This window comes from Arachis ipaensis, chromosome B5 (assembly GCF_059453495.1).
Source record: "Arachis ipaensis isolate K30076 ecotype BB chromosome B5, ASM5945349v1, whole genome shotgun sequence".
NCBI classification, from domain to species: domain Eukaryota; kingdom Viridiplantae; phylum Streptophyta; class Magnoliopsida; order Fabales; family Fabaceae; genus Arachis; species Arachis ipaensis.
The window spans coordinates 6931366-6950550 of record NC_142440.1 but is presented as its reverse complement, the minus strand read 5'-3'; the positions used below and the strand labels follow the sequence as shown (position 1 = coordinate 6950550).

General features: G+C 35.5%; 4 protein-coding genes across 4 annotated transcripts; 3 read left to right on the top strand and 1 right to left on the bottom strand.

The window, feature by feature from the left end:
* Nucleotides 1-2396: 2396 nt before the first annotated feature.
* On the top strand, nt 2397-4813 carry LOC107642702 (mitochondrial outer membrane protein porin 2). The gene is made up of 6 exons (XM_016346147.3): nt 2397-2565; nt 2706-2773; nt 3539-3649; nt 3744-3830; nt 3916-4124; nt 4232-4813. Exons 1-6 carry the CDS (start codon nt 2517-2519, stop codon nt 4536-4538), a joined length of 831 nt encoding a protein of 276 aa, XP_016201633.1. The 5' UTR covers nt 2397-2516; the 3' UTR covers nt 4539-4813.
* Nucleotides 4814-6435: 1622 nt separating this feature from the next.
* Nucleotides 6436-7166, bottom strand: LOC107642701 (large ribosomal subunit protein uL24z). Its single transcript, XM_016346146.3, has one exon. The coding sequence runs from the start codon at nt 7069-7071 to the stop codon at nt 6631-6633; it is 441 nt and encodes a 146-aa protein (XP_016201632.3). The 5' UTR covers nt 7072-7166; the 3' UTR covers nt 6436-6630.
* Nucleotides 7167-7689: 523 nt separating this feature from the next.
* On the top strand, nt 7690-11169 carry LOC107642700 (Phototropic-responsive NPH3 family protein). Its single transcript, XM_016346145.3, has 4 exons — nt 7690-8368; nt 8459-8528; nt 9612-10133; nt 10213-11169. The coding sequence occupies exons 1-4, from the start codon at nt 8220-8222 to the stop codon at nt 10813-10815; spliced, it is 1344 nt and encodes a 447-aa protein (XP_016201631.1). The 5' UTR covers nt 7690-8219; the 3' UTR covers nt 10816-11169.
* Nucleotides 11170-14085: 2916 nt separating this feature from the next.
* LOC107640036 (uncharacterized) lies at nt 14086-15374 on the top strand. The gene is made up of 3 exons (XM_088486716.1): nt 14086-14505; nt 14585-14665; nt 15045-15374. The coding sequence occupies exons 1-3, from the start codon at nt 14086-14088 to the stop codon at nt 15372-15374; spliced, it is 831 nt and encodes a 276-aa protein (XP_088342842.1).
* Nucleotides 15375-19185: the final 3811 nt, after the last annotated feature.

The window sequence follows — 19185 nt, the reverse complement described above, 5'->3', positions numbered from 1 at the left end:
ATCAATAAATTACTGTATATATAAAACAAAATTTGAACCTGCTTAAATGAAAAAATGAATTCTCTCCAATTTTTTAACATTTGAGAGAATAACGTGTGATCTCTTTTTACAGGAGAAGATCTATTCCCCTTAACTGGATAAGTGAATTGACTATTCGACTAACCTAAATTTTGGTTTGCTTTAATTTATGATTTAATTATGCGAAAGCCGAAAATACACCACTAGCACCACTTTATGTCTTTTTAATTTAAACGTTTTGTCAAGTTAAAGGACTTTATTTATTGTTGTGGGACTTTATTTATTGTTGTGGAACACGACGCAGCATTGTTTTATGCCTTTATGCTGCTGGTACTCCTCCTCCTCCTCTAATATTAAATCCATCACCGCGTTTTTTCATTCTTAAATTGGTAACAAATGATAATAATATCATCAATCAATCAGTGCCTGAGAAGTAAAGAAAAAGAAAAAGCATCTTCAATTGAAAACGCGTAAAAGGACATCGGAAGAGAAAAATTACAAATAAACATACCGCGTCAAGACGTGTTTGGTGGGCGCAGAATGACTCGGACCTTTTCGCTCAAAAATTCAGTCTTTTGGGCCGTCTCCAAACACGAATAATTCTACAACTAAATGTTTTATGGGCTAACTACTTGTCTAGGACATAAAAACAAGGATAAATAGTAAAAAAAAAAAAAAAGACAAATTTTATAACCTACTGATTCACCTCATTTACTTGCCCCTTTTTAGATGAATAATACGAAGTGACGAATACATCAAAATGAAGCTTTATGAGTCCTCATTGTTTTTGAAGCTAAAATGGAATATTATTTTTTTGGTTTTTTTTTGTCGCGAAGCTAAAGTTGGATTTATTTTTTATTTATTTATTCTTTTTTAGGTGTGTTAGGCATATTTTTAGCAAATTTGGGTCGATTATATCTCTATGATCTGCAAGCAAAAAAAACTCAAGGCAAATACTACCAAACCTTAATTTATAGAACAAATCAACAAACCAACCAATTCTAACGCAAATGCAAGTAACTGTCTTTTTACAAAACGTTTTTTTTTTTTTTTTTTTTAGTTTATCAAAAATCAAACTCAAAACCTTTTCAACATAAAATTCTAATACTATGTCTTGAAATTATTCATCTCAAAAATTTAAACGAATAGAAAAATACAATATTAATGGTTAGTTGATGTTTTCATAGTCTCAATCTACGCAGGTTTTGGTCAATTTTTTTTTTTTTTTGGTCAAGTTGAACTCATTTTGGCAGTACTGGTTGAAGCGTATGGACCAAAGGAAAACAGATCAAACCATTGGAACGTTCATGTGTGGCCATGTGGGCATGAGATTTTTGGGTTATGATGTGTTAATATCTTAGTTAATAATTTTCCAAAAACAACCCAATAAACAGAAGCTCTTTCAGATATTTGGATAGGTCCATAAATATTTTTTTATTTTTAATTTATAAAAAATTATGATATTAATGTTTGATATAATTTTTGAAATTAAATTATAATTTTTTAAAAAATTATTTAAATATTTGTAAAAAAATTTACAAGAAAATTTTTTTATAATAAAAAACTTTTTATTATTATTTTTTTAAAATAAAATATTTTTAAAATTATAAATATAAAATAATTTATTTATAAATTATTTTTAATATAAATATTAATTATTTAATTTTTTTTTCAAAAAAAAACTTGATTAATCTTTTTTTTTTTTTGGTGAACTGATTAATATATTTAATTAAACTCAACCTAAATATTTGTACGGACCAGCCCATCAGAAAAAAAGATACTACGGAAGTGCGAGGGATGGATGGTTTACACTTTACACTACTTTACTCCAAAGGCATCTTATTCCCGTTCAAAAATCAACGGCTGAAAACGACCGGAATCAAAGAAGAAAGATTCTGCACAGCACATCATCGATCGGATCCACTTCAAGTCTTCAACCATCCACATAGACTTGGTGCTAGTACCATACCTTATTATTTTGCATTTCTAATATTTTAAAAAAATAATTCATAAAAAATATTTTTAAAAATGAAAGCTCAATATAATTTACTTTATATAAAGTTAATAATTAAAAATTATTAAATAATTTAATAAATTTGACTAAATTATTATTTAATAACTTTTAATTATCAGTTTTACAAATTAATTATACTTAAATTTTTATTATTTTTAAATTATTAAATAGTTGATAAAATTATTATCTAAATTTATTATAATTCATGTTAAGAATAAAAAAAATAATTTTCTTATAAATGACATTCAAACAATTCATTTTGTTAAAAAAATTTATACGAATAATTAAATAATTATTCAAAAATTACATGCAGATGAAAATTTATTTTTTGTCAAATAAAAAATAAAGAAAAAGGCTATCATTTCATCGCCACACCCTGGTTCGTGAAGCTCAGTGGCTCAGTGCATCAAGATCCCTCTCTCTCTCTCTCTCTCTCGCTCTCTCCTTCTCTCATTCTCTCTCTTCGTAAGCTACGAAATCGAAGATGACCAAGGGACCGGGACTCTTCTCCGATATCGGCAAGAAAGCCAAAGGTGAAAGCTCATTATGCTCTCTCACTCTCTTCTCAATCTCTTTTACCTGAGTCTCCATCTCTTGTAACAAATTTTTTTCGTTCTTGATTCGAAGCTACCAAAAGACTTAATAGATCTGCATTTGTTGTTTTTGATCGTAGATCTTTTGACTAAGGACTACAATTCCGATCAGAAAGTCACTGTTTCCACCTACAGCGGCGCCGGAGTGGTAAGCTCTTCGGATTTTCGTATTTCACCCAATCTATTCTCATTTAGTTACCTTAATTGGAGTATTACATATGAGGGATGATGGATTTGTGTTTGAGATCCATCGTTATATCTATGAACCGTTTGCAATGCGTTATAGTTAATATAGTATTAGCATGATGAGGTTAATGACGATGCTCCTTTACCAATTTAGAAGCTTCTTTTCCTCATGTATTGACTTTTTCCCCCCAAATGAATCACGAATTTGCTTTCAAAAAATTATTTAACTCGAATTCCGCATTGCATTTAAGAGAATCCGTTGTACGGACAAGGTTTATTGATGCTATCAAACAAATAAGAAATGTAGTTATTGGATGGGTGGTCGTGTACAGGTGTACTGTTCTTAGGATCTTCTGTCTGAACATGTTTGGTGATGTTCTAAGGAGAATCTTAACTGCAGTTGCATCCATGAATACTTGTGTATGTCTTTTCGCACTTATTTAGAATTAGAATTTTTGGCATTTATTGGTGTCTATTTGAGACTCCTACATAAATCTGAAGGTGGAGAAGGTGTGATAGGTAAAAGTAAGTGGGAGTTACAATCAAATTAATAGTTGTAGCCTTGTATATTAATGGTTGTACACATCATTTTTTAGTTATTTAGAGTTGCATGTTTTTCTCTCAGTTAGTTATTGTTACAATGAGCTAAATGTTCATCATTCTAAATGTGTAACTCTTGCTGCATCTTCTACTTTGGTAAGCTGATTTCTTCTTGATTCTGTCTTAGGCCCTTACTTCAACAGCCGTGAAGAAAGGTGGACACTCAGTTGGGGATGTTGCAGCACAGTATAAGTATAGGAATACTCTTGTTGATCTCAAAGTCGACACAGACTCAATTGTGGGTTGCTTTATTTTTTTTTTTTAGATTATAATACAGTGATAGTTCCATTATCGAATACATCATCTTATTCGTTTACCCTCTTCTGTGTCAGATCTCTACTACACTCACATTTACTGACATTATTCCGTCCACCAAGACTATTGCTTCAGTTAAGCTGCCTGATTATAATTCTGGCAAGGTATATACATCTTCTGGCTTGTAAAATTTGTCCCAAATGAATAGCTTATGTTGTTTCTGAAGTTTGTATGATTTGCCATTGGCAGTTAGAGGTTCAATACTTCCATGACCATGCTACCTTGACAACAGCCATTGCAATGAACCAATCCCCTATCATTGATGTTTCTACCACTGTTGGTACCCCAAGCATTGCGATTGGTGGTGAGGCAGGCTATGATACTACTTCAGGCCGTTTTACTAAGTACACTGCTGGGATTAGTTTCTCAAAACCCGATTCATCTGCTTCGATAATCCTGTAAGCTTCTTGTGCCTGTCAAAAAAAAATGGTCTTGTTTGAGATCTCTTAACAATGCCGTTTTAACGCCCCAAGTTAACATTTAACAAGTTTCACTTTCCAATCAGTGGTGACAAGGGTGACACCATCAAAGCATCATATCTCCATCATCTGGACCTGTTAAAGATGAGCTCAGCTGTTGCAGAGATCACTAGAAGGTTCTCTACAAATGAGAACACTTTCACAGTTGGAGGCTCTTTTGCTGTTGACCATCTTACACAGGTCAAAGCAAGGCTTAACAATCATGGAAAGCTTGGCGCCCTCCTGCAGCATGAGATCATACCAAAGTCAGTGCTGACTGTTTCTGGTGAGGTTGATACCAAGGCCCTAGATAAAAAACCCAGGTTTGGATTGGCAATTGCCCTCAAACCTTGAGGGTTTTCTTCTCTAATTCAAGAATGCATTGTATGAATTCCAAACTTGATTCAATTTTTTTGGGGTGGCCCTTGAAGTGAGGGCAGAATAAGTAGTGCCACTGATGAGTGTTTCTGGGTTCTTGACGACTAAATTATTTCAATAACTTGGTACCCGCCATTTGCTTTTTGTTTCACATTTTGTTTCCCTCTTATATTGTAGAAGCCTAGAAGGCATTCTGAGATACAGGAGTCCTGTTTCTTATGAGAAGTTATATTATGCATTTTCCCCTAAAACTGTACTTTCAATAGTTATCGGTGGCACGGTTTTCACATACAGTACACGATTACTGTTAATGGCCTATTATTCTCCCATTATTATTATAGGAATTCTGTATGCACTATCTTTATATACAATTTTTTTATATTTTTCATATTTGTTATTAAAGATGATTATAGAAATTGAGAAAAAATAAAAAACATTATTTTTTTATACCATAAAAAGTGTAAAAAATATACAGTGATACGAATATTATTATTATTTTGAAGTGGGAGATCACAATCTTAGTTGGGAAATGGAAACTAGAGCATGATACATGGAAACTAGAGCATGATACTTATGGCAGCCAAAAACGTTAAAATTATATTTTTGAAGTAATGGCCTCGATCTAATTTTATGCAAGATAACATAAGCAAAAGGCGCAAAGGATAAATCTACCCTTGGCCATTATTTTTTTCTCTTTAATTTTAACAGCGATATTCTTTTTTCTTTTCACCTTCAAATATTATGGAGGAGGGACAAGATCAAAGGCAAATATCTTACCATGTGCGTCATCTGTCATGTCATCTACTCGAGAACATTAATATCCGACCTTTAGACATTAACAAGGTAAATTTCAATTTTGACAAACAAATTCCTCTGACCCAACAAAACTTATGGAGAGAACGATTTATTTTACAAAAGAGGATTTGTTTAGTCCTATCTCTTAATGGTCTTTTTTTCGTCATGCAAACTGATTTCTTATCTAAAATAGTAAAGTGTACCTACAAAACCACATTGAAAAGAAAAATCTTGTAAAAGAAACAAACTATATGCATCTCAAATTCCATCATCGCCAACCATAACACACTTAACATGCTTAGTTCTTTTCTGTTGTTTCAAGCGTTCAGTCCCGTTGTTCATCAATCAATCAAATATTATATACACTGAGCATGCAAAAAGTACGAACTATGACGAGAGAAAAATGCTATTCGATCCGATGGGCGGTTTAGAGACCTCTATCAGACTATTACCTTATAAAGCAAATAGAAGAGGAAGAAGATTGATGTGAGAAATGGGAGTAGTGGGTTCTATGGTTACCGTGTGTGGAGCTGTTTGTGAAGATGGAGTGGTGCAAATTAAGTAACTTCCCTCAAATAATGAAATTAGGCCACAACTTATTTAATTCCCATACTTTGGGACACATCCTCAATCACACATTGAAGAACACAAGTAAAGAACACAAGTACACAACTAAAACAGTAAAATTATCCCTCTATTAGTCTATTCACAGAAGCTCTCAAGGTTGGAGCATTTCTGAAAGTGAATCATCTTAACTTTACCGAGTCCAATTTTCTAGAGAGGGTGAAGGAGCCACAAAATGACATCATAGTGGAATCATATAATGAGTCTACCCTTAACTTGAACAGAGGCATGTAATCAAGGTGCTAGAGAAGTGTACTAGTGTCTCCATCTCTCTATTCCTATCCAAATTACATTCAAATCCAGCTGCCTGGAGGGTAACTACGTGCCACCTATAAAGGTTTATGCTTCCGTAAAAGCAAACAAGAGATATAGACAGTAGCACACTATAGAGCAGGCACTTCAAGCCACCATAGCAATGCTTATACCAAGCCAGAATAAACAAACCCAAGAAACATTATCAGCAATAATGTCAAGCATTTCAATAAATAAGCAAAACATAATAGTCCTCAAAATCCCACGATTTGTTCAGATCCAGACCCTCCAAAAAAAACTAGCGACCAAAAATAGTTAAAGCTTTAAAATACGAAACAACACTAACAGCAGAAACAAACTAAGTAGCAGTATATAGAAAAATGAAAATGTGAACAAACTAATCAACGGTCTGCATGATATCCTCAGGAGCGAACTTGGTACCCTTTTCCTTATCAGCGGCAGCACGACCCTTAGCCTTGCGGTCAAGAAGCGACTTCCTGTCCTTGTCCAATCGGAGCTTTGTAATCACCACCTTCGATGGGTGGATTCCGACGTTCACGGTGGATCCGTTAACCTTCTCGCGTGTGATGCGCTCGATGTGGATCACCCATTTGCGACGGTAAACCTGAACCACCTTCCCTTCGCGGCCCTTGTAGGTTCCCCTAACCACCTGCACCTCATCGTCTTTACGGATCGGCATGGAGCGCACGTTGTACTTCGATCGGAGATCGGTGGAGAGGGGGGCGCTCATAAGAACGCGGCGGACGCTGGACGGAGCAGTGAAGTGAGCCTTGCGGCTCTTCCTACGGCTGCTTGAAACCCTAGGATTGTACTTCATTTTGGCTCTGTTACTTACACTCTCTGGTGTGCTGAGAAATGTGAAGGGTTTTGGTTTCTCTTCTCTCTCTCGCTATGTGACGGCAATGCAAGGGTGTATATATGAAAAGCTCAAAACTAGGGTTTCAGAGTCCTTTTTTTACCAGGTATTGGGCCTATTGGACCAAATTTCCAAATTGACCGTATCTTGGGCCTATTGGGCTAACAGCCTAATGGGCTTAATAATTAACTTTTATCCCAAAGGAAAACGAATTTGGTATTTAAATGTCTGAAATTCCCCATGACAAAAATGTCCAAAAACATTGAAATGCAAATAACCAAAAAATAAAAATATGACCAAAATAAAAATATAACCAAAATAAAAAAGTTGGAAATTCTTATACCGTAAAAAAAAAATTGAGATTGTTTTGACTAAGGAAAAATAATTATTACCTTGCAGAAGTTTGAGGTATGGAAATTGAGCAAATAAGTAAGAAGTGTGTAACGCATTATTTGGATTGGTAAATTCACGAAAGAGGAAAAATAAATGAATGATAAATATGGGGTTAGCGTGTGTGCTTTTGTCTTCGATCTTACGTTGATAAATTTGTTAATTCTGTTCTTTACTTCTTTAGAATGCAGAACCGCTTGGAGTGCATGTGCATTACTGGATTTTATAAGAGAGAGGAAATTGTTGTCCTTCTTTGGTTACTCAATTTTGATTGTTAGCTACTGTTGACATCACATGGTAGGAAAAACTAGGCCGTCCATTACTTGGTTGGTATGCCACATGGCCATATAAACCCAAATCCATCCATTTATATAAATGCAAAATCTGATTTGTTCCGATTTTGGAAAACAGATTAAAATATTGAGGACTTGATTATGAGATGAGTGTAAAAATATATTACCAGGACTATTACTACTGGTTGTAGTGTAGAAAAAGAAATAAAAGGAGAGAAAGGGAAGGGAAGGGCGAAATTAAAGAGAGGCATTTATGAGTCATCAAAATCACATGTGCCATTAATAGCCTTCCCTGAACCAATATTTATGAGCTCCCAAAGAAGCATACTGATACACCTATACGGTCATGAAAATAGCAGTGGAAGCATTGAGTGTGCCCTGAAAAGCGCGTTAGGATCTTTGGGAAGAAGGAAGATAGTTAGATAGATGAGTAACGGGTGGAACCACCAGTTCGGTGTTATCGACACCATCTATGAGGAAGAACCCGAGTTCTCTTCCACCTCCTCTTCCCCCTCTCTCTCTCCACCCTCCTTCTCCTCTTCTCCCCCACTCCTTCACTCAACTATCAGCGCCTGGTAATAATTACATCGTTATAATTATTTCTTTCTCTTTTCCTTTTTCCGTTATATATATTCTCTCTAAGCAAAATTATCGATTCGGTTCAGGTCTCTGTCTTCTGGCCATCAAACGGACCTCCTGTTACGTGTTCAAGGAACCTGCTTTCGCCTACACAAGGTTTGTTAATAACTCCTTGCATTTTGATTCAAATTCAGTCGATGCTTTTTCTTTTGGTTACGTTTATTAGTGTTAATGCCTTAGTTTACCGTTGCATTGTAGCTTGATGTGTAACTTTTTATATTAAGAGGGGAAAATAATTGCAGCTACTTTGGCTGCAATTGCAGTAATGACATTAATGCAACGTATAGCAACCCTGAAAATTCTAAATTTGTGATTGATAATAATGTGAAAACACGACTTTGATTACTTGAGGGAGACAGTGGAGAAAAATCTAATTTTGTTTCGGTTTATAGAATATGACGTGATTAACCGTTGTACTGCAAGTAGCAGTGGGATTCCCATTAATAAGTTGTGTGACCTACCCTACCATACAGGATTCGTGAAATCTATCTATCTAACCCCCCCCCCCCCTCTCTCTTTTCTCTTTCCTCCTATACATTGTAATTGTTCTCAGCATTCATATTTAGTTATTTACCACGCATTGCTAGCTTGTATCAATGCAAAACATGTGGGATGATTTCTTATTCAGCTGGAACAGCTTGATCCACTTTTACAGTTGGCTTTCAATAGTTTTAAATTCTCCTCGATTAGGATCACTCACACTCAGTACCCAAATTTGTCCTATTCCTGTGCTTAAAAGAACACATCAGTAACCCCACCAGAGGTGTCGTTTTCTTGTTCTTCACTCACAACAAAGGTCTCGCTGTTATTACCCAACCAATACCAAAAAAAAAAAAGGTCATTCTATCACTACTCTTTCTTAATCCTCACAGTATTCAACTCCTAAATTTATAGGGTGCTCAATTTCATACCCCATGAACATTGCCAAAATAGTAATTACAAAAATTCTTATTAGCAAAGCCACATTTAACGATGCTCTGGTTTTGTCGGATAGGCTTTTCTGGCAAAGCAGAGCTTTAAGGCTCTTTCTCTCTGCTTTTGAATTCCGGCAAAGAGGGGACGTTCCCTTTATTTGATTTGATGACATAAAAGAATGTGCTTCACTTTTCTAATTTTGTTTGTTTATTTGTTCCCTTGTGTAAATGAAATGACGCGTCATCACACACCTCTCCCTTTCAGGATCGCATCATTTCACGGAGCTCCTATCTCAAACGCCACCTAACGAACCTCACCGAATTCACACTCTCCCCGCCGTTAAACATAACGCCCCACACCTTCGCCGCCATCGCAGAATTCTGTTACAGCAGCAGAGTCCACCTCACGCCCAATAACGTCGCCGCCATCAGGACGGCGGCGGGGCTGCTCGGCATGACGGATTCCAGAGGCTACGACGGGGAGAATCTCTGCCACGTGGCGGAATCCTACTTCAACAGAATCGTTGGTATTGACCAAGAGTACGCATCGGTGGTTCTGCGGTCCTGCATGGCTCTGCTTCCCGAGGCCGAAACGACGGCGTCGCTTGTAAGCAGGTGCATTGAAGCGCTGGTTTGGGATGACTACGATGGTCACGACATCGATGCAACTTGCTTAAACGTCGTCGTAGAGATTCGCCCTCAGGATTTTCAATCTGTCGTTGATTCCATCAATGCGCGCCTTCCCCACCACGACGTTCTCTACAGGATGATTGATCTTTATTTCAAGGTGCGCCACGTCACGTCACGTCACGTGTTTATTTTTCCATTAAAAATTAATTCATTAAATTGATTACTGTTCTATGAAGGAAAACAAGAACGGGAAACTTACTGAGGAACAGAAATCTCAGTTGTGCAATTCGATAGATTGTACGAAGCTATCGCCGCCTGTGTTGATGGAGTGTGTTCAGAATCCGAGAGTGCCTTTGAGGTTCATAGTGCGAGCGATGCTGGTGGAGCATCTCAACACGCGCCGCTCTATTGCGGTGGCGGCTGCTGCTTCCGGCGGGAACCAACAAGATGAGCGAGAATCACTAGGGGATATTCTGCGGCGTGACTCGGCTCGGCGTCAGACGGCTCAGCTGAAGGAGGCGATGGATTCGACGTGCTCTCGGATTCAGAGCCTGGAGAAGGAGCTTAATGGGATGAGGAAGATTCTGCTGGACCATCATGCCGCCGATGCGGAGCAGCAGGAGCGGAAGTTGAATGCCCTGAACTCAGAGCGTTCGGCGAGTTTCCACGTTATGCCGGCTGCGGCGGAGGAGAGAAAAATAGGGAGAGGTGGAAGGGGGTCAGTGTCGTCGTCGGCGCTAATGTATGATGGGGAGAGTGGGACTCCAAGGATGACGAAATCACTTAGGCAGAGGTTGATGAGTGGCCTCAAGAATGCATTTCATAGGAAAAGCTTATAGAAATCGAACTATGTACATACATTTCGCCAGGATATAGTCAGGATCACTAATGTTACTGCACTTCTTCCACCAGATTCAACTCATGCTTAGCTTCTTGCTTTCCAATTTTTTTTTTTAATTATATTATTTAGACGTAATAATTTATCTCAGTCGCCATTCTTGAAGTTAATGTATTCACTATTCAGTATGTTGTGTGATACAAGTTTCGTTTACCATGCTTAGCGAAGAAAATACTAAATTAACTGTATTATGGAGATTAGCACTTTCAGGGTTTTATTGTTTACCTCTTACTTTCTCCCTGTATAAAAATGTTACGCAATTGTAATCCAAATCTTAATTATTGGTTTGAATCGATAATTCGATATAACTATGAGCTTGGTTAGACTTGGCTATGTATATGTATAGGTGCTTGTATTTGGCAGGTATGGGATAAAAGATTAGTTGGGTACACTAAGAAGGCATATAAGCTATACAAGTTAAGGAAAGCTCTAAGCATCGGTTAGATGGAGTTTAGTACAGGTACAAAAGCAATCCAGACATGAATTGATGAGTGCGTAGGCCACATTGATAACCAGAATCATCACTTGCTTAGTCCAATGCGTTTGTTGTTGGACTAAGGTCAAATGATCAATCTATAAATATGTAGGAAGTAAAGTGATCATGTCAGTCTAAGGTACTTATTTTGCATGTGATTGTAGCTAGTATCTTATTAGTTGTGCCAATCATAATCATCACAATTTGTTCATGCCAGCTCATCATAACTGAAAACCGGCACAGTCATGGAGGCTCACCTACTTGGCTACTTGTTATCAAACAAATTTATAAATTTGTCTCTTATTGTTTTATCTATTTTTGGTTAATTTCACCTAATAAGTAATAACTGTTGTGTGTTGACTATTCTCTCAGTTGAAGACGCATACACCTTCAAGGCTTCAACTTACCTCGAATAACGCTTTTTTTTTTGTCATTTTTATGGGTTCGGGCGTTCGGCAACGGCCCAACCCACAAACCAGAATAGCAGATGATTATAAGGGATGGAAAAGTAGTGTTTCCATTATACATTAGCGCCGGAGGGTAGATATTGTGAGGGATGGAAAAGTTGTCCTTTTGTTTCTGTTTTGTTGCTGTAATTCATCACTGTACTTTGATTTTTTTGCTGAAAGTTGAATTTATTGCTTAAATTTGTTGCTAAAAATATCATTGAACTAGTGTTTTTAATGCTGAAAATCAACATTGACATAAATCTGTTACCTAATTTGTTGCTAAAATTTGTAGCTAAAAATATAATTGAGCTAGGTTTTTTTGTTGAAAATTATTATTGAGATAAATTTGTTATTAATTATCATCATTGAATTTTTAATTTATTGCTGTGTTGCTCAAATAATTATTTAGCTAAATTTTTTTCTTGTTGAATTTGTTAGTGATTGAACTTTTTTTTTGGACTTGGTTGTGGGTTAGGACAAAGCCCAACCTACACCACAAAGACAACAACTTAGCTAAGGAATACAACTAGAATGGGTTTTAATTCCCTGCACCTAATAGCACTAATCAACAACTACTGGCAATTAAAACAAAATAAAGCATTGGAAAGATGGAGAACAAACTCAACAAAGTAGCTGTCACGAGAGAGTTGAGAGAGAATTTTTGATGCGCTAATGTTTTCTGCATTGTTGAAGTCTTTAGACAACTCAGAACTGCTTGACCGGAAGTCTCTTCGACGCTTGCAAGGGATATGATAAATGCAAAATGAGACCCGTTCCTGCCGCGACAAAAATTGAGACAAGCTCCAATGGCTAACCACTATGCTTCTCCCATTACTATAATTCTTATTCTTGTCCTCCACACCTGCTTAATTTGAAAAGCCTCTCCGTATAGGAGGTTATCATTATGTATCAAGGTAGCTGTGAAACCCAGCACTATTGGACTAGTATCTGTAACGGGGGATGTTGCTGATGATTGCATCGTACGACTCTAAGGCCCCGTTTGTTTGATGTCCGTGTCTTGTCAAAATAATAGACAAATATACATGTATGGTGATCGACATACAAATATACACAAAATACATGTATTTTATGTCTCAGTAAAATGGTGAGACACAGATTTTTAGTGATCGACACGGATCTGTATTCTTTTTTTTAGACTATTTTATTCTCATTCATTTTCTGAAATTTCAAATATCTCCCTTTTTTGTTATAAACCCTAACCAGTGATTTCTTTTGCAATTGTCCTGCACCATTGAAGTTGTACCACCGCCGCACATCGTCTCCGTTTCCCGCCGACTCTCCTCACTGATTATTGCGTGGTGTGCTCCGGTCGCGGTGAGCTTGTGTTGCTACTCCACCGCCTTTGCCCCTCCATCCCGCAGTTGCATTAGCCTCCTCCTAGCTGTGCTTTGCCTTGTTGCCTCTGGTATTTTTCTCTTGTGATATATATTTTTTTTAATTTTGATTATTGATAAGATGTGTTATTATTGATTGAGTGCTATTCTAGTATTTGAGTATATGGCTGATCGAATTATAGGTACACTCAGAAATTCTTTATAATTACTCATTTTATTTTCATCTGAATTCTTCAATAGACAATGGATAATTTTGGTGGTGGTTGTTTCAAAGCATTTTGAAGTTTGATAAGTTATTTTCCCTAATCGAAGAGGAAAAATAATGGAAAAAGCCATGTGTCTAATTTAAAGAGGGCAATTTATTTGTATTGTGTCTATAAAATTACTTATTAATATGCTTACTAAGTTGTTGATCAAATTGTTTGTATTATGTGTTGTAGAAATTGAATAAGTTGGATGATAATTGTTTGTAGAAATTAACATGTTAATTTACAAGTTTGGATCTTTTTTCATTGTGATAGTAGTCATAGTTAATTTTGTCTTAGAAAATTATCAATCACCTATCTCAAAGTATTATTTCCTTTCTTTTACTTAATAAAATTATATATTAAAACTCTTAATTATTTTTAGCTGATATTTTTATTGATATGTATTTAATTAGATTTCAATCATATTTTTTTTTATTTTGTTCATTGCTACTTAATAAAATTACATATGCTTATGTAATGAGTGTCTTTCTTATTTTTAGTTTAATTGAGCGTTTTTTCTATTCGTACAAATTATTAGAGTTCTTCATTTATGTATTTACTTGTTATTGTTTTTTAGGAAGTGATGATGGATCGTTCTGAACAAATTAATCTATGTGTTGGATATTATTGGATTTTGAGAATGCAATTTGATACGTAATGCTGCTATTTTTAGTTACTTTATATATGTATATTAGGAATAGAAGGCAGTGTCATTCTTCGATTGGTCGAAGAGTGAACACACTGCCATTAAGGCGAGATACATTAGATAATATCATTGGGGAGGGTGGAGATAGAAATTGCATATGGGAGTTAAGAATGAGTTTAAATGCATTTGTAACTTTATGTGAATTGCTACAAATTCAAGGTGGATTAGACGAAGATGGTCATGTTGGCATAGGCGAGCAAGTAGCTACTTTCTTAATCATATTAGCTCACCATACGAAAAATCGCAGCTTACAAGTTAGGTTCTATAGGTCTGGTGAAATTATTAGTAGGTATTTTCACAAGGTATTGTGTTCGATTTTGCATGTCCAAAGTATCTTATTTGCAAAGGCAGACCCTGTACCAGAAGATTGTGTAGATCCCAGATGGAAATGGTTCAAGGTAGGTCATGTATATAGCTCCAATTTTTATTGGTCAAGTTAATTCTGCGTGTAATAACTTTTTTTTTTACATTTGATAGAGTTGTCTAGGAGCATTAGATGGAACTTACATAGATGTTACAGTCCCGAAGAGTGACAAATTTAGATATCGGACAAAAAATATAGAATATCCACCAATGTCTTAGGAGTTTGCAATCGGAACATGAATTTCGTCTATGTCCTTAGCGGTTGGGAAGGATTGGCATCTGATTCACGGATACTTAGGGATGCTATTACTCGACGTAATGGCTTGAAAATACCTGTTGGTATGTCTAAATCAATCTTTTGAAAAGAATAATAACTATTTATTATGAGAATTACAATCTATTTCTTATATTTTTCCATCCTTTCATTTTAGGGTGTTATTACTTAGTGGATGCTAGTTATACTAATGGGAGAGGACTTTTATCTCCTTATAAAAATGTCTGCTATTATGTGAATGAGTGTGTTCAAGGTCATCGGGCACCACAAAATCATCTAGAGTTATTTAATAAGAAGCACTCTTCGGCTAAAAATGTGATTGAGCGATGTTTTGGGTTGCTTAAGAAAAGATGGGCAATTCTACGAAGTCCCTCGTTCTATCCTATTAGGATTCAAAGCCACATTATTATTGCTTGTTGTTTGTTACAAAATTTTATTCGTATGAATATGGATGTTGATCCTAAAGAATATGCAACTCTTTTATCAGAACATATACACGTAGGAGATGATACTATAGTTGATGAAGCTGATACAATTGATGTTGTGAAAAGTAGCCATGAGTGGACTCAATGGCGTGAAGACCTAGCAACCGAGATGTGGCAAATATGGAGAGGAGAACGTGGCGTGTAGAGTTTTTATCTTTACAAGTTTTGTTATGTATGCAATTGTCCTAGACTATTTGTATTTGAATTTATTTGAGTTTTTTTCTTTGTGCAATATGTATTTGCCAATTCGGATTTATAACTTGTATTCTAATTAAGCATATAATTAGACAAGTGTTTGTTTTAATTAAACAAGATAATTTTACTACCATTGAACTCTAATTTTGATAGTAATTCTGCTGCCATGATTTACTTTATTTGTTATTGTGCATAAATATTATCTAGCAGCAAATGCCCTCTATACCCCGCCAATGGACTGAAGAAGAAACTGAACAATTTGTGGTTTTCATGGAGGAATTGGTTGTTGAAAGCAAGAGGGCAGATGCCAGTCAATTTAAACCAGTGGCATTTCAAAAGCTGGCGGCCAAAATAAATGAGAAGTTTCCTGGATATGGTCTCACTGTAAAGCACATTAGAAATAAACACAAGCGCCTCAAAGAAAAATATATGTTTGTGGCTGAGATGTTGAGTTGTAGTGGTTTTGGGTGGAATTCTGAAAAGATGTGTGTTGAAGTGGATAGTAAACAAGTATTAGAAGCATGGGAAAATGTGTGCATTTTTGAACATTTAATCATTCTTCTTACAAGTACTTTTTAATTTTCATGTAATTGTACGTATATGAATTTATAATGTATACTTTGTTTTATGTTGTATAGGGTCGCAATGTTACGTTTTACACTCCAGGCAAGCCATTTCCGTTGTTTGAACGTCTTGGGAGCATTTTTGGCAAAGATAGAGCTACCGGTCTTGATGCATGTAGTGGAAAAGATGCTGAAGAAGATGTCACACCGGGCTCTACATTTGCTGCGGCCACATCTGGTGGCTTGGGTTTAGGCGGAGACGATATTGACATAGAAGATTTAGCAGCTGCCGAGAGCGAACTACCCAACACCTTTTCGACCTCTTTTGCTTCATAAAGTGAGAGAAATCAAGTACGTCAAACTCCAACTAAAAAAAGCAACGATGCTGCAATCCTATCAAACTTGGCTGAAACTTTTAAGGCTGCGGTTGAGGATCAAGGAAAGCATGTGCAGTACTAGCCAATGCAATGTCTGGGGTTAATGAGCAAGTGAATCTTGGCCGAACGTTGAAGAGTCTTGGTTTCGACACAATGGAGATCGTGCAAAATCCAGAATTGAAGGCAACCTTTTGGAGTTTGGACGAGGAAAGGGCAGCATTCGCACGAGATATAATGGACAATTTTTAGCTATTGTTGGTGATGTTGGTGGTCTTAGTTGTTAACTTATTATGTGTATTTTGCTAGAACTTATTAGACTTTTTAATGTTATGTTGTTTTTTCGGATGCTAATCAAGTGAAGTACACTAACTAGTTTGCAACTCTTTTATGCATGACCAGAATTTTATTCATATTGTCTAGTTTTCTGTGTTGATTTTCTGCTATTATGCAACTAAGTTATCCATTAGGTGAATGTTTATTGTGTTGTGCAATTTGCACTTAAAATTGTGTAATCCTACCAATTCTATTGAATTCTTCATTATGTATATTAATTTTCTGCACTTAAATTATTTATTAGGTGAGTGTTATTTGTATTGTGCAATTTTGTCTCATATTTGTGCAAAAATGCAAAATTCCATTGAATTCTGTATTATTTATGTTAATCTTCTGCACTTAATTTATTTATCACGTGAATATTAATTGTATTGTATAATTTTGTCTCAAAAATTTATGCACTTCTGCAGATTTGGAATCAAGTCTTGCTTACAACTTGTGTTTTCTTAATCCTGTGTTGATGTTTATAACCTGAATTCTTAAATTCTGCACTTACATATTTGTGCAAATCATACAAGATATACTCCAAATACTATTAACTAAAAAAAGAAGCAGAGCAAACCAAAATAAACATCAAAGAAACAACTTTTCATTGAATTTTCAATTCATATAATTTCATTACAAATGAAGGACCCAGCAATCAATTGTGTATTTACTAAAGCTATACCAATATAAGTCTTATGCTATTGTTTGTCATGATTCATTGTAAAAATACAAAGCCAAATATCACAAAAGAAAAATACAACTTTCAAAGTCTATTAATATCCCAACAGCCATCATAAGATACTAGTACTTTGTTTTATCCTCTTGTAGCTTTATTCCTTGAGATTTTTTTCCTTTGTTTGCTCCTTATGCATTCTTAAAGTCATGTTTATCTGAAATGATATAAATGTAATACAACAAATTGAACAGTTCACAACTAAAAAATCCAATAACAAAAGAAAAAGATAAAGTTCAATTATCTTTAGTACTTTATAAAGATAAAGCAATTTCTTTACTAATAGTATGATCAATTCACTGAAGCCTTTACTCAATATTTTTAACTTGGATTATGAAATGAATTAAAATAGGTTTCAACAACGTCCAAAGTGTGACGATGATCTCTTCTTTAAGATGAGGCAGAAATTGATATCACAGCATTGAGGGCAGCAAGGCACTCAAGTTGGAAGGGCAATGAAAGAATTCATGAGAAAATCATCAACAGATCAACTTTTGCCACACCAACCAGCCTGCAATTTCCCTCTTCATCCAATCTCTTCCCTCTTCCACTTTTCATGTCACCCTTTGATTCTTCAGATGTCAACACTGTCTTCACCATTAGTGGTGGAGCCTTGTAGATACTCCCAGCAGTACACAATAACTTGGGCCTTGAATTCAAAATCAACCTAGCTTGTTACAAAGATGATTGTAAGAAGTTAAGTTTAATTTTTACTATTGATGTAAGGATCACTTTGCCATATATATAAAATTGTACCGTTTGAAGATTGTAATCTCCTATGAAATTAAATAGGTTACCTTGCCAGATTATTGGTTAATGGTCCTTGGAATGCTTCTGGGACTATATTAATCTTCAAAAATGGGATAGTGGCAAGGATCACACTCACACGTATATATAAAATAAGAGTTATATGCTTAAAGAACTCATATGAGTACAGAAGTTAATTAATTTTGAACATTATTTGTAATGAATTTCAGCTAATTGTAAAAAAATCTTATTGAATTTTGTAGTATCCACCCTAAATGGGTCATATAAGATGTAATAGCATTTTAAGTTTTCAACCCTTGTCAGGATAATTTTATATCCATTACACTTTGAGAAGCAATGAGAAATTATTAACTTTGTAACTAATTCACTTTCATGGTACCAAGAACTCATCATATGCTCTGTAGAAAATAACAAAAAAACATTGATATGAATTTAGAGAAAGAGAGTGGCACCTCCGGAGTATTTCAACGGTAATGAATAAAACCAAATATCAACATACAGCGCTTTCCATCGATGAGCAATGCTCTGTGAGTACCGCTGGCTAAATGGACCTGCAAACACACGCCCAACAATTAAGAGGAGGAAGAAAAAGAAGAAAAAGAAGGAGGAAAAGAAGAAGAAGAAAAAGAAGGAGGAATAGAACTACACAGAGATGCGCCCATAGAAGATCCACCCAACGACGAACAAGGAGGAGGCCAGAAGAGAGATTTTTGGGGGTAGGGGTGAGGGGGAGAAACCCTCGAAGCCAATTTGGAGTTCCTGAAGTAGGTTTTTTTTAATTATTTAATTATTTAATTTTTAATTTAAATTATAAGGAGAAAATGGTCTTTTATTAATTATGTAGTGTCTTGTTCTTTAATAACAAACACATTATTAGACACTATCTTAATGTCATGTCTATTATATCCAAACACTATACACAAACACAAATATTTTATGTCTATGTCTCAAGTGTCTATGTCTCAATGTCTATGTCTTAATACATACACAAACCAAACGCAG